The sequence below is a fragment of the Tachypleus tridentatus genome, chromosome 10 (genome assembly GCF_004210375.1).
Source record: "Tachypleus tridentatus isolate NWPU-2018 chromosome 10, ASM421037v1, whole genome shotgun sequence".
NCBI lineage: Eukaryota > Metazoa > Arthropoda > Merostomata > Xiphosura > Limulidae > Tachypleus > Tachypleus tridentatus.
The window spans coordinates 40,074,398-40,091,455 of record NC_134834.1 but is presented as its reverse complement, the minus strand read 5'-3'; the positions used below and the strand labels follow the sequence as shown (position 1 = coordinate 40,091,455).

Below are 17,058 nucleotides of genomic sequence, written 5' to 3'. Positions count from 1 at the left end.
TCAGTATTCAATTTCTCTGTATAATATTTCCAGGTAGTTTTGATGTATCTGTGGTCCACACACACATTTATATTTATTATATTATCGGATTCAAAGTCAAGTTCCAAAAAATTAATGGACTTATTGAAATATAGTGTACACTTTACACTTTTGCGTTACATATTTTACTGACTTTCAGTATCGAGATTTTATACTGCAAATTACTTTTTATGTTGCACTCATGATCTGCCTTTTTACGTGTTTTACTGAATCAATTTTGATTTTTACATCGTGTGTTACGCTACGCGTAATACCCATGTTACAAAAGGTATATAGCTGCCCATTATTGTTTTACTTTAAAAATTGTTAATAAGACTTAAGAAACTGAGCACTCAAACCCTATATCGTAAAGAGTCGTATAGTGTGAGATATGGTTGCAGAGATAAATCTAATGTGTTTTGGTAATAAAGGAAATGCGTGTGGGAGAAAAGTACAAAATTTAAAACGAAACAAGAGAGAATTTACAGTCGCTGTGAAACTTTAAATTCATTTATGCAGGATTAAAGTAAACTAGTCTGTGAGACCTGTTTTTCCTTTCCATTACGTTTACCTTTAGTGCTGGCGCACTACAAGTGTGGAGCGAGGGTATACCCGATTCGATTTTATTACTCTTCAGGATCTTTACCATCATACCCTCAAATTGAAATCCTCTTAGGCAAGATTATGACAAATTAAGGTATGAAACCTTGGGCGTATTCAAATATATCAATTTAACCTTTTGAGTCCAAAACTGTAATTAGATCTCAAATCAATTAGAGATGAGGGGGCTATGAGCTAAAAATTCGTACTAGCGGTTCAATGGAAAGTCCGAAGACTTACAACCCTAGAAATCAGATTTCGATACCTGTAGTGGACATTAGAATAGGTAGCACATTATGTAGCTTTGTGCTTCAAAACAAACAAGTAAAATCGACGAATATGAAAACAACGTATGAGACAACATTAGTTTTAAAGGTTTGCTGTAAAATAAAAGAATGTAAGAGCAAAGAATGCGCAGAATGAAAGCACAGCGGTATGTCTGTGGACTTACAACGCTATTACCCAGACTTTCATCATCGTGGTGGACAGAACACAGATAGCTCATTGTGTAGCTTTGTACTTAACCTCAAAACGACCACAACTTAAAACATGTTATTAAACTAACATTCTAGAAACAAATGTATGAGACAATAAATTAATTAGTTGAGTAAAAATTAGAGGAAATTAGAGCAATGGCTTATTAAACTAAACTTTATAGGATTAATTACAACTAAGAGCAGTAGAGCCACCTGGCCGAGGCCTCAAGCTCAAAGGGGTATTTCTAAGTTTTTATGCATTTATTAAAGTATCGCGATTTGTTTTTACGTAGTTTCTAATCAGACTAAAATGTAAGACAGTCTCAGCTTAAAGATGAAAGTTATTAATACAAATTAACTATTCAAACCATAAACTTAGAAACAGGTGTACTTGTTGACATCATATTCACTTTTATTTTGTTGACTTATCTGACGGTCACAATTTTTGAGGCTAATGATTGTCTTATTTTGTTTTTCATATATCATCAGCTGTTATTTTTCTTATATCATAAGGTCTCAAAAGATGTAAGTGGTTTCGTTTATTTCGAAATTCGCGCACAGCTACATGAAAGTAGCGAATCAAGGACACTCAATCAATTCGATATTTGAATTCGTATTTTCCATTATATTCTATTTCTTTTTCTTAAAACTCGTTTCCTTCTCATTGCAAACCTAATGAAGAGTTGCGTTACTCGAAACGTCGTTTTTGTGTTTGTGACTGAACTTATTTTAATTTATCGAGTGTTGCAACTTGTTTCTTTTCTGCTGCATATTGTTGTTGTGCATTAAGAAATGGGCATAAAATAATATATGTTGTGAACAGCCTGCAATAAAGCACTGTTGTATCAGCCGCAGGGAAGTAAACCCCAGCTTTTGGAATCTCTTAGACATAATCATGCCCCACCGGATTACCTCCTGTTCTAACATTAATTTGTGTGTGTATGTGTAACTTGATATTGTAATTTCACTTTGTGGGTTAGACATGCATATTATTTGTGTTTGAGTTATATAGTGTAGTAGTACGCCCAGTACTGCAGCGCCCAAAAGATGCTGCCACAACGAAGGGTAGAGGAGGACGAGGCCATAAAAGAAAACAAGGTCATAATTCCAATTTTTGCCGCCAAAGGGCTCTACTTGCGTGTCGTCATTTAAATGACGAAGTAGTTTCAAGTTTTGCCACCAGAGACACATTATGTCTCGTAGACAATCTGGAAGTTCTAGTATTTTAAAGATAGTAATCAGTATGTTGTTCATTTATCGTATTTAGTTGTAGGAAAATATATTATCACATATGTTAAGATGTGCAAAATAATAGTTTTAACATGATTAAATCTAGATATTGATTATACGTACAAGTACTGTCATATTATATTTGTTAAAAACCGCAGAATCAAAACACAGGTCACGGGTTCGAATACCTAGCTCACCAAACTTGCTCGTCCTTTCAGCCGTGAAAGCGTTATAATTGAGCGCAATTCCACTATTCGTTGGTAAAAGAGTAGCCCAAGAGTTAGCGGTGGGTGCTGATGACTAGCTGCCTTCCTATAGTCTTACACTGCTAAATTAGGGACGACTAGCACAGATAGCCCTCGAATAGCTTTGAGCGAAATTCAAAATAAACCAAACAAATATGCGTCAGAGTGATTAATATAGTCCTTTCAGGACGGGAAATGTAACAATTTAGCACAGAAAATGTTTAATCGCTTGATTGGGTCAGTTTTAATCAAGATATTTTCCTTTTAGGGCTATTTAAATGGTAAGGAAATATAATCAATGACAGGCATGCTTTTATTACAAATGTATCAAATGAATTAGTGTTAATAGTTCTATAATGACTTAATTAACTAAAGAATTAGGATTAAGTGTTCATTTTAAGACGATTTAGTTATTAAATTCTTGTTGATACATGCTTTTTATGAGTCATGCTCTACATCATTACACCATTATGTAATAATAAATTATTATCGTCTATCTGGTATCGAACTATAAATTCAGTACTATGAAATCATAACAGTCTCTCTGGTATCGAACTACATTTTCGATATCATGGCTGCCTGTTATGGTGGTCTAGCAACACATCCCTGTTGACAAAACTTAAAACTATGAATTTGTCATCTTTGATGACACCTCCACCCCCGAGATAACTAATCAGCAGATACGTTCAGAGTGGGAACCTGACTACCTATTCTCTCGCCCCCCGCTAGTATAGCGGTATGTCTCCGGATTTACAATGCTAAAATCAGAGGTTCGATTCCTCTCGGTGGACTCAGCAGATAGCCCGATGTGGCTTTGCTATAAGAAAACACACACCCTATTGTCTCCTACTTTTATAAATTACCCTTCTATAAGGATGCAATGAATGAGTTACTATCAAGATAGATTAAAGTACTTATTGTATTTTGTCATGTTTCATTAGTCACCACATCACTGTTTGTAATATTTGTTTAGTCGGATTATTCAATGAACTACATAAGATGTAGTAGAAAAATCTATTCATAATGACAGTTGCTACTTTACCTTTTAATACCCTTCAAACCCCATGATTTTAAGAATGAAGTAGTACTAGGTAAGACTGAAATTAAGCTAAAGGTTGTGATAGTAGATTGTCGTTAAGATTATGTGTAGGACAACAAACTACGTTTCACAAGAAAACTAGTGACCTCGTGGTTTCAAACATACCCAGAAATGTATGATATTTAGAAATATCATGAGAGAAAACAAATTGTGAAATTTGTTGTTGTTGTTGTTTTTTCAGATATTCACGCAAAGCTACAACACCTACTCCCAACTCTTGAGCTACTTTAATTGAATAGTAAGATTGACTATCAATCTAATAACAAACCCAAAGTGTGAAGCGTGATTTTGTGCCAAGTTCATACTCTGGTGAGCAAATACCTGGCTATTCCTGGAACACAATGTGAAGTAGTTTGTAGGTGACTATGTTATTTAGCAGTATCACAGTTGAAATAACTGATGGTTTCATCTGTAATGGGCAGTCATACGAAAACTACCGAGACTCAAATAGTATCTCAAATGCCAGGAATATACCATCAAAGGCATTAATACAGACATCGTCAACCCGACAATAAGAAAACCGATAGTCATAACGAAGTAATAAAGTATATTTACTGATTGTATTATACAAAAGATTACGTTGAAAAAGTATCGCACGTCACCCATTAAACACCATAATAATTATGATTCAGGAAACTTGGTGTAAACGGTATCTCAGCTACAACTGTATGTAATATATCCCAGACGAGACTTTGCTTCAGGAAGTATTACATATGGCAACAACTATCCTCTGAAAGTTTGTACCAGTTTCGTAACGTGACCGTGTCAGTTTCCTATGAAGGTATAAAGCCCATCTCTACAGGTGACACATATTGGTAAAATTTGGTACGAACTGAGAGATAGCATAATGGGACCTCTTTATTTGATTTTAAACTGCTGCATGATTATTGCCATCTTTGTCTCTTGCAGACATTTTGGAGAGCTTTTCTAGCCTCAGAATCACGTTTGAGCACAAATAATAAAACCGCCAATTTGTGTACAAAACAATTATTGTAAACACTGGATTTGTTTTTCACGTCTATTTGTTTTCTCTTTGCTATCCATGTTCAATTTATTCTTTGCATAACATTCCTAGAACTAGCTGTATTGTAGAGCCATTTAACTTTCTGGTGGATTCATTTCACCTGAATGCTACAAGAGCATCCATTCCTTGTTATAGAAGGAATACTGATATAATATATGGAGACTTATTCTAGCATAGAATAAAAAAAAACTTATGGAGAATAGATAAACACAGCACCAGCATCTGGCAGGATACTAATTTCTAGATGTATTTAAGTATCTATATTGCAGTGAATGTACACAAGCTCATAATTTTCATACTCTTCATTGAACTATGCATAATAATCAATAACTCTGGAAAATGCACTTAAGTCTGTGAAGTAATTTTCCCCATTATCTGGTTAACATACAAGACTACCAGTAAATAATGTACACACTAAACGATTAATTTGCGAAATTGATTATTTAACAGAAAATACGTAGATTCTTAAAACAATTTGATTTAATGTGCATAATGATCATTTTATGGATATGGCTTCACAATTTTACAGTTTATGATATTTTACTTTAATCTAGCGTATGGTCTCCACCAACAAAATGATTAGCCTGACATCAATGTTAGTCACATGCTTGAACTGCGTACTGATAAGACCCTGTGGTGTTCTTCACTAACTACTCGAAATCATGCTTTCCATGACATTTTTAGTATCTGGAGTAATTTAACTAGACATCACATTTTCCAAGAGCATCCACTGCATGCTCGATGGGATTAAGTATGATAAACCACTCCATTAACTCAATTCTCTCTTCAAGAAATGTCTTGATCAGTATAGCATTATCAACCACCAGAATAAAAACAGGGTCATACATACTAACAAATGGCAGGAGAAAGAATCGAGAGGATATAATGTGGCATTAAAATACAACAACCAATGCCAACTCCTATCCAATCAAGCTTTCACCACAATCATATGCACTCCATATTATTTAATCAGGATGTAAGTGAAGCACAAGTCATCTGTAGAAAAATACTGCTCCAAAAATCATTCCAGGTGAACTGTATTATTTTAAAAATAATGCACTTTCTTGGGTGCCCAGCCTTTTATGTTTCTACCTATCTGTACTTTACACTGACAAGGCATCCTACTGCTACTACAAACATCCGTCTCAGAGCAACTACTGTATAAATGCAGCTTGTCAGTATTTACAAATAGCAGCAAATATGTTTGCTTGTGTTGTGTATGATAGTTGTTCTGTCCATGCATTGTAGCTACTATTCTATGTCTTTGAAAGCAGTTCCATATTCTACTGATGATACTTAATATAAACTTACAACAGTCTGCTTGGATGGCTAGTTTCCTTTTTGTCAGTGGCTGCCCACATTACTGAAATATTCAAACTTTGTTATAGCTTTATGCCATATGAAATCACTAAACATATACCATGAGCTGAATGACAAGATTTGCATTTCAGGTCAAACATGATCATCAGTGTCTAAGCAATAAAAAAAAATGAAACATAAAATAATACATTTAGAAATCTGAGCTGTGTATATGAGATACGCTTGTAGCTTGAAAAAGATAAAACATAAATCTGAAATTTTATTTGTCTACACTTCTGATTTAAAATCCAAAATAGACAAATTAAAATGAATGTGAAGAGGGGAGGAACCAAAGTTGACATATTATATTACAAAAGGCCTACTGGCTTCCAATACTTTTGAACGTTAATGTGTTAATTTTCAAATTTTTTGTAATACATACACCATTTTAATGAACTGATTCTGTTATGATGTGTGTAGGATAAAATTCTGAAATGAACCCTATTGAGTTATTAATATAAAAAATATTCTGGAGATGCCATATTATATATACTTAAGATAAACTCCAAATTTCTAGTCTCAAATCAAAATGTTCCAATTTACTAAGGTCATAAAATTATGTACACTTCAAAATAATTTTTCCAATAATATTAGTTTGTTTTAAAATCCTTGGTTTTTACATTAGCAATGACAGTTTTAGATTGATTTTGTATAAAATCAACAAGAATTTCTTTTGTCATTTCACCAAACAAATGATAACCTGTACATAATTCACAATCAATTTTTATTAATGTCTGCAAGCTTGGGACCAACATTTTAGTAGCATTTTTAAGTTTTACACTTCAAAACCAGTTCTGCAAACAAGTATAACTTCAATTATAAACAGTTTTTGTTTGGCTATTTCCAATACATAGATTAATATTTAATGAAACAATATGAACCTGTAAAACATTATTCAGCCCACAGTTTCAACTTAAAAACCTCATTCACTCCTGTAATTCCTTTTTCTTCTTCTTCTTCTTCTTCTTCTTTGGAGAAGGCTCTAAGGTGTCTACCTCTATTTGACCATTGGCTAGTGAACTGGACTGGTCCAATACTCCATATTCCACTGTGTTCTCCAAAAATGAAGATTGGTCTTCTTGTAGGCTTTTTTTCTTCTTTTTCTTTTCCTTCTTTGAAATATTGGTGTCTTCCTCTTGAGTTGTATCCATGAAAGATGACTGTTCTATTGCACTCTGCTCTAGCTGACGTTTTCTTTTCTTCTTCTCTTTCTTTTTTGGTTTTTTCAAAACTGCTTCTTGATAAGCAGAAGCCTGTAAAACACCATTACTCTGATAAAAAGTTACTACAATAAAAAATTCAAAAAACAAGTTTAGTGTTTTAAATAACTTAATAATTTTCTAAACTGAAATTTAATGTCATACCTACTTGTTTAGGTTGACAAGTGACTGTCAAAACCATTTTTATTTACTGATAATCATGTTTCTACTAACTATTTAACTATTTTCACAAAGACATCAACAGAAAATATAGTTAAGATACATATTACTGACAGAAACAAAAAAAAATTAATTCCATGGATATACAAGATGTACCATTTTTTAAGTTACAAATATTATGCAGTTTTTCTCTGTATAGCATATAAAAATGTTCCCTATATATGCCATTCTACAATTCTGACATTAAGTAAGGCCATTATTTATACTTTCACTTTCTGCTACAAAAACTAAATTTTCACAGAAAGTTAAGGTAGAAAACACGCGTCCTCAAATAGCAATGATTATGGAAATCTGCCTGTTAACAACATGATCATATAAAAAATATTTTTTCCACCATGCTTTAAACACTTCAAGTTTTGAAGGCTGTAAAAATAAGAGCAATCAGAGAAATAGCATAACCTCACCCCACCATTCCTTTCCAAAACTGCATTTGTTTATAATGGATAACATCAAATTTCACCTTCAAAAATACTCTGAAAATTCTCATCAGATCCAAAATTATTCAGATTATTTTTTTTGTAGTGTGATGAGGAGCTTCATCCTTAACCTGCCCATGATTTTGTACAAATCCTATCACACTTTACAGAACTACTAATCCCAAATTTGCCAAAATGCCTCACCTCTGGAAATTAATCAAGACCAAATTTGAGGAGCTCTGTCCCATAATGACCTTCCATCTTGTGTAAAGTTTTTGTGTATATCAATTTATTAGTGTTTGAGATACACTCAAGAAAACACAGACACACATGGAGCCAACTACAATATACTTGCCCCCCCTCCAGAGGGTAAGGTAATTAGGTAAGTGCTATTTTAAATGGAAAAAAAAGTTCAGCAACTTATGCTTTCAATACTTATGTTACACAGCATTACATGTATTGGTCTTTAAGAGACTTGACTCAGAAGAATAATTGGCAATTTAGAGTTACAATTATTTGCCTAAGACCAATTATGTTACATAAAAAAAATAACAAAACCCTCTAGACCTACCCTCTAAACACATAAATTACGATAAAGTTTCTGCATTAAAAATAAAAATTCCAAAGTAACATGACACTGCAGTTCCTTAGTCTTGCTGTGCATTTTCAGCATTCACAGTCATATGGTTCAAACTTCCAAATGTCCATCATTGAGATAAAAAAAATGTTATGCTTGCAGTAAACATAAAACAATTAAGAATGTTTTATGAAAAAAAAATAACTGGTAAATGTTAAGATATATATATTTATGTACACACATGTACCTTTTACAAAAACAACAAAGTATAACTGGTTGCAATAATGTGAAACCATATATATTACAAAATATGCAATTCCAACTTAAAATAAATTGTAGAAACAGTATATAACATAACGTAACATTTTAGGACACCACTAAACCTATTGGTCCATCTCGGCTGTTCCACACAATGAACCATATAAATTTAAAAAACCAAAAATCAACAACAAAAACTAAAAACAACTTATAACCAGCCCTTATCATTTATATACTTAAAGCTTTCTCTTAAAACTTGTGTAAATTTACTGCTTCCACAACACGTGAAGGCAACCCATTCCAAAGCCAACCACCCTGTTAGAAAAATAAAACTGAAATAAATAAAGCTGAAGATAATTCCTACACTTCCAAAATCTGTGTGTCCCCTAGTCCTACTATTCTCACAATTACATATTTAAAAAAAGATGGATCAACACCAACAAATCCCTTTACAATCTTAAACACCCAAACCAGAAACACCCCCAACTTCTTTTTTCATGAGAAAACAATTTCAGAGATTTCAACATATTTCAAGATTTCTCTAAGTCTTTTCAAACAATTCAATGTCTTTCTTATGGTAAGGAGCCCAAGACTGAAAACAATATTCCAAATGCTGCCTAACCAGTGGCCCACACAATAAAATTATAACCTCTTCAGACATGTATTTAATATTTCTGTAGATGCAACCTAAAATTTATTAACCTTGCTACGAGCAACAGCATACTGCTTGGATGGCTTTAGAGACCAATCAATTATTACACCAAGATATCTTTCTGTCATGACATTATTAAGGTTATCCCCATCCAAATTATGATAACCCACATGTATCATCTTGTATTTGTTATAGATAAATCTCGTCTGCCTTTTATTTGCACAACTCAATAAATGATCTAAATCAGTAACATTCTCCTCACAGCTAGCAACAACCAAAATCTTATCATCTGCAAATTTAAATAACTGATTGACTATTCCTTCATCTGTGTTACTAACATAAATCGTAAAGACCAAAAGGTCCTAAGACTGAGCCCTACGATATCCCACTTGTGACATTAAGCCAGTTTGATTGAACTTTATTTGTAACAACCCTCTGCTTCTTTCTATCTACCCACTTTTCTAATTTATTCCCCAACACCTACAGAGATCATTATTTTTACAAGGCTTTTATTTGGCACCTTGTCAAATGTTTTCTGAAAATCCAGATACACCAAATCAACACCTTTACCCTCAATCCACATAAGCTTTTCATTCTTTTCAAAGAATATCCAAAGATTTATAAGGCAAGATTTTCCTGTAGTGAAACCATGTAGACTATCCAATAAAATTATAAACTTTGTTAAATGACTTTGCAAGTATTTTTTAACAAACTTTCCAAAACTTTTCCTATAATTGATGCAAGACTAATGGGGCAATTTTTATCACATCCCTTGAAATGAGGAGTTACATTAGCTAATGTCCAATCATCTGGTACCTTCCAACCATTCAAGGTCTCATAAAAACTATAGCAAATGGCTCACATATCTAATCCTTAACTTCCTTCAAAACCCTTGGGGAAATATTTTCTGATCCAAAAGCCTCAACATTTTGTAAACTTCCAAACTTTTCTTAACCAGCTAAGAATTAATGCAGTAATCTTGTTTGATCTCATTTCTGTTTATCAACTGTTCAAGATGTGGAATACTTCTTAAATCTTCATCAGTAAAAACCAAAGAAAATCAAATCTTAATAACCCAGCCATCTTATAATCATCAAAAACTAGCCTTTAATTTAATGAACATATACATATAACATTTATTCAAACTGACAAGTGAATGTTGTTTGTTACATATAAACTTCCACATTAAAAATACTTCTCTTTACAAGACTTAATGAATAATCTGTCACTTTTTATTGTACTTCTTGCTTTCAAAATTTTCCGATTTATGTTTCTCTCCTAAATAACTTGATTTACGGTATATTATTTTAGGAGCCAGTTTTAAGAATTATTTAATTGAGTTGGAATTTTTTTTGAACTTTGATAAAAGTTGCAAAAAACATGGATGCTAACTTGTTTAACCCCTTTTGTAATGGGTTCAGTATAATATAGACAAGTTCGTTTACACATTTGCACACAGTATTTACACTATACCTTTTTATACAAAAAATTTGGTTGACTTTTAGTGAAGATTCCAATTTTTTTATACACAACTTTTTTAATAAAGTATTTTACTAAAGATATTTTTGTGAAAATATCAAGACAGTTTCATTACTAGTCCAAGCACAAGGCAAGTTTTATGTTATGATTAAAAACCATTCTTTTTCCCAAAAACATCAAATATTATTTGTGTAATCTCCAAAATTTTCTAAATATATTTCAAACTTTTGTTTTCAGCAAGACCACATTTTGTTCATTATTCTCTCTTCTCTAACTCTGTGAAGTCTATCAATTTGACCAATCTCATAACCAACATTAGGACATAAATATAAATTATGCTATTTTTTGTTGTTTTAGAATGACTACAAATTATCGCACGAAAATAAACCTTTAGTCTAAATAGCTTAAGTCTCATAAGATTATATATTTATGAATTTTGTATTATATTGACTCTCCAGTTGTGCCTGGCTAACATTATATAACTTGCACTGGTTCAGTGCACATATACTCATGCTACCATATTGAATAATACAAAACTGATTTTTAGCCTTTACAAAGTGACCTTGTCTTGACTGTTTTAGTTGACTAGTATTTTGTAATATACAGTCCCATTTCAATTATTATACATTATATATATATAGATTATTACTATTTAAAAATAAGTAATTAAACTTTTCTTACAAAACACGAACATCCTCCTTGAAATCTTGGTTCGAAAGAACATAGTAGTCTTTCAATGTATAAAATAGCCAAGAAAATCACTAGGGAGACATTCTAAGCTGTTGAGTGCTTATTCACATGCTATATACTCAAGTAAGTGTATATAAAGGACTATTTCCAAAAATTAAAAGAGGTTAATAGGTCCACTGTGTTTAATTCAGTACATAATTCATAGACAATGTTCTAATTTCATAATTTAGTTGTCAATATTGGCAATTTGAATTCTTAGTTTGTACAAAACTACAGACTTAGTATTTTGACATTATAAACATCTAATTTGAAACAGTGCTGCATTCAACATACCATGTGACACACAAATCAATATTTCTTCTTTTAATATTTACTTTTAATTTAAGAAATTAAGTTATGACTAATATCAAAGTTTGAATTATAAAATACAATTTGATACCAACTTATTAACATAATTCATAAAATAGTAGTTCAATAAAATTTTCAGTGCAAGTCAACAAATGCAAAGACATGGCCTTTGATCAGTGAAATGTCACAAAAGAGTAAAAGATACCCTTACTGGTAAATTTTTACATTTTCAGGCAACCATTTCTCATACATCCTCTTTGATATCCTAATTTCTATAATATTCTATAATCTTTTAAATCTCCTGCCATACCAGCAAATTAAATTTCTTAAATGCTTTACTTTAATTTTCTCTTAAACTCTTTGTGAGCCAACCTGGATTTTATTTGCAGCTACTCTTTTCTTTCTATAAGCAGTGGTTCCCAACCTTTTTTATGCCCCGCACCCCTAAAAAGTTTTTAAATATGTTCTCGCACCCCTTACAGTAATTATTTATTTGAGAATAAAGGTGAAGGTGGCCAAAACAAATGTTATCTCGCACCCCTGGTTGAGAACCACTGTTCTATAAGGAATATGTTTATCTTAAATAGTTAAATATTTTCTACACCTAATCAATGTCTCCAAGTAACTCAGCTGCCCAATTTACAACTAATTCTTGTTGCATTCCTTCAAACTTTGCTTTTTTGAAATTTGTAATCAAAAGATTATTATTCCTTATCTCCATATGCAAAAAAAAAATTGAACCTAATAGACTAATAATTAACTGTACCCAATTGTTCCCCAATTTCTACCCTCTATCATTCCTATATTTGAAATTAACAATAAATCTAAAATAGCATTGTTCTAGTAGGTACCTTGACTAATTGGTGAAGAAAGCCATACTAAACAGTTTCAAAAAATCTCTCCCTCATAATTTGACTCTAGCATTTCCCTATGTGTATGTTTGAACTTAAAATCACCCACAATTATAGCTTCATTAAAAGCTGAAATCTTAATTTCACTGTAAAGTTTCTCACTAACTTCATCAATATCAATTGACAGTCTGTAACAACTTCTCACTAAAAGCCTTTTCCCTTTATATCCTCTAATATAAACTCAAATGGTTCAATCTCCTTGCTATTATCTTTAATATTCCCTACTTTAATATAATGTAACTCACATTTTACACATAAAGCCACCCCCTCTTTAATATTATATCCCTATTAAATAACCTGTAAGCTTCTCTTTAAAAGAAGCTTCTGTCATCAAAAACACTTACATTTAATCATATTTCAGTCATTTCCATTACCTGACTCCTCCATTCCTACTAATGCTCTAAAGTCATCTATTTTATTTCTTTTACTTTTAACACTACAAGTGCAACAATTAAGCCTATCCTTATAACTACTTCTATACTCATTTTCTATGTTCATTTTTATCTGCCTCTTATTATTTTTGCATTTATTTCTTCCTGGCCTTCACCACTGTCCAGCCCTACTTTAAAACTTACCTTAGAGCTGAGTTAATAACCTTAGCAAACAAGCCAGCCAATACAGTATTTAAGAGCAAATCATCCGTTCCAAGAAAAAACAACATTTTTCCACTCAACTGATCCCACAAGTCCAACCAACCTATCTGCACATCCTTATGCACCAACTATGTACTATTTATAACTTCTTGAATGTCATAATGATGCTTTCTCTTTGTCCATTGGCTTCCAATATACAAACTCTACACACAAATTGCACAACTAGCATCCTTAATAGTACATGCCAGCCCCAAGTTCTCAAATAAAATCCACTCACTGCACTGATTACACTTAACTTCTACACTAGTCTTAACCATTGTATGTTTACTTATAACCTGAAAATACTTAATACCAAATACCAGTAGCCTATTGATAACACTGTTACTCTTAAGCCTAATGTTTAAGAACCAATTACATTGTTTTGATCACTATTTTGTTTCACACCAATAGTTTATCCTTAATTATAAAGAACTTAAATAATTTATTAGAACTAACATTACATGTAACATTTATAATAAAACGTACTTAGCCTGATTTATAACCTATCTATAAGTTATAACAGTGTAAGCTGAAATTAGAACACTAAGAGAAAATAAACTAGTTTTTAGATTGTATTTTTTTAATAAAACAATGTCTCTCTCCTATTTAATGATTTACCAGTAAGTTGAAACAACCTAAATTTAAAGTACCATTACACATACTAAACCTATTTCAATATGGTAGTCAAATTTACACGAGTAAGTTATGAAATCTGTAACAGCTTCACTTTTAAATGTCCTCCCTCTCATATAAAATTAAGTTTCAGACATAATTTAACAATAAAATGAAAAGCCCATAAACTAAACAATGTAGACCACAATGAAGCAAATTTTCAATTCTGAAAAAACTAGTAAATTTAATTTGGTCTTTCACATTTGAAAAAAAGGGGGGGTTACAAAAATCCATGATATAATGATATGTTTCCTTTTTTCCTTCAATTAAAAAACAAAATTGTCTATTTCAATTTTAATTTCTAACTTCTAACTATAAAAAGCATTAGTGAGCATAAATCATATAAACAGTACGCTTGTAGAAGAAGTTGTATTCCTTTAATAGAAGCAATTATTCCTGGCAGATTAATATAAATAATCAAACAAAAACAATCTTTACCTCTTTTTCCATTTTCTACAACAATTTTGTATTTATTATCATGATGAATTTTAATTTATTTTAAAAATTATTGATAAAGGAAAAAAACAGCTACTTTATTTTGGCTTTTTGGTTTATCTAAACATGGTCACATGATTCATTACAAGTAACTAAACAGTGGAATTATTTCACCATATGATAGTTTTGTTTTCTATTTGGGTTTTAACAAATCACTCAATATATGGTAATATTTACAATTTGTTTTAAACACTAAGAACATATTACCTTTCATATAAACTAACTAAATGTTTCAAAGTTTTTAAACCTTCGAAATGCAAAAGATCATACATACCTCTTCTAGCGCATTCTTCATTACATCAATATTTTTACGAGGTAATTCTCCAGTCTCATAAAACTTTAACCGTTCCTCCACTTGTTCCCTGAGCTTATTCCCAAAGATATCAGAAGGAATTTCTGTAAAATGAGAAATAAATATTCAAAAAAACTTGGACTGAGAATGAAAAAGAAAATAGTTGCTTAAACTGGGAACTAAACATAGCTATTTAACTTTGCACTAAATTACAAAATACAAATGTAAGGTTTTATAAACTACAGTAAAAATTAAGTTAAATGTTATGCAATAAGTTTTTCAAAAACACAATTTTAACACTTTCTCTCTTCCTCGATCAAAAGGTGCCTTGTGGCAAGAATCATGTGTAAAAAGTCCTTAATTTACCTGATTTTGGTTAAATTTATATAGAATTTACCACATAATGAAATACGAAGTTTACACTTTAAAACTGACCAAGATATAACTGCATATATTATAATCATAAACCCCACAGTTAATGAAAATACTTCTTGTGTAGCCAATGGGTCTAGCTATGCGAGTTTTTTCCTTCCTCCTCTGCCATTATATATGTTTTACAGACCACAGCTTAACAAATAATCAGTATGTCATCATGTATCACCATTATTCCCTTAGTTACTGGCATGTTGAAGGTTCTGAGATGTTTCACTTGCAATAACTGCAGCCATTGTGAATGGGATCACAAACCTTTTGACAGCCTTTTTTCAGTTAAATTCACTTATTCAGTCCAAAGATTTTACAGCAGCACTCGCAACTAGTTGGGTTATCACAAGGATAACAACAACAGCAGCAGTAATAACCTATCACTAGATCAAAAGATCAAGAACTGGGTCCCAACCACAAACAGTAAAAATAGGTCACACAGTTTCATTCAAGAATAAACAAAAAATAAATAATTTGCATGTGTGACTGTTGTTGTTAAGTTAGTGTGGCTAATGTAAAACCCTGCTTCTGAAATAAGTATGTACCATATAGATTGCATTATTCCAGATTTTCTAACAGTGTTTAACATCTTCATTAACAATTATGGCCTGTTATCCAAATATAGCATTTAGTCTTTAGTTGAGGAACAGATCTTATATTAAATATAAAGTGACAGAATTTTTATACCCTGTCTCTGAGGTGTATTTATAAACTTATAAGCATCAATTTATTAAATAATGAATTCATAAGTCTTAGTGTGGTTTAATATGTTTTAAAACATACATTATATTGAAACATGATAGTACCTCAATGAAGACTAAATTTAATCAATATAAACAAATTTAATGGGTTAAATAACAGAAATGGATATAATCAGCTTTTAAATGATCTCCATAATTTTTCAGACTATAATCATACATAAGTAGAGAAAAAAATGTGGAAAAGTGTTTGCAGTTCTCATCTACACCTAGGAAAATATGTTAAGGCTACACAGCAACTGTTAAAAGTTGATTACGAAAAGTAAAGGAATTGTTACTAAACAGTAATCATGGAAAAATTTTAATAATGTTATAACAGAAATATCAGGTTTAGCTTTAAAAATATATTTCATGTAAAAGTTATTTGAATATAACAAATAAAGAAATTAAAGCCCTTGAACAGCCCTATAGATAGAAACAACTGGTTGCTATTAACCAGATATAATTTACATTATGATTACTAAATAACATTAGGAGCATTAGCAAACATAACAAAACCTCACAAATTAAATTTAAACCCAACTAGTAACAAGAAGAATTACAGTTGAATTATAAAACAGATTGTTATTAATAATATATCTAAATGTACAAAGTAATAGGATCTCATTGTGAAATTTTGTTGGTTTACCGAATATACATAAAAATGGCTACTATATCAAACTTAACTTTCATTGTAATTTTCATCATAGATTAGTTGCTTTTTAACAACTCTTCTCAGTTTAATGACTGGATATATTGTATCAGTTAGGATATAAAAACTTTGTATACTACCATATCATTAAGAGAAATAATCTAGTTATGTGCAAATTTAATACACAAAAAGAGCGAGTTTGATCCCACTTTAAAAAACAAATATATATTTACTAAATTAATCCTTATGCAACAGGTCACAGGTCAAAAACCATGTCATCACGTTTGGCAACTTGCAAAAAGTTTATTGAACTACTATTTTATGAATTTACATC

The 17,058-nt window shown here is 31.4% G+C and overlaps 1 protein-coding gene across 1 annotated transcript in view; it reads right to left on the bottom strand.

Moving 5' to 3' along the window:
- Window positions 1-6,756: 6,756 nt before the first annotated feature.
- Nop56 (Nop56 ribonucleoprotein) overlaps window positions 6,757-17,058 on the bottom strand; it is a 48,323-nt gene continuing 38,021 nt past the window's right edge. The window contains exons 9-10 of the mRNA XM_076460956.1: window positions 14,895-15,016; window positions 6,757-7,304 (exon numbers count right to left, since the gene is read on the bottom strand). Coding sequence (XP_076317071.1) covers window positions 6,978-7,304; window positions 14,895-15,016 — 449 coding nt within the window. The 3' untranslated portion in view covers window positions 6,757-6,977. The remainder of the gene's footprint in view (window positions 7,305-14,894; window positions 15,017-17,058) is intronic.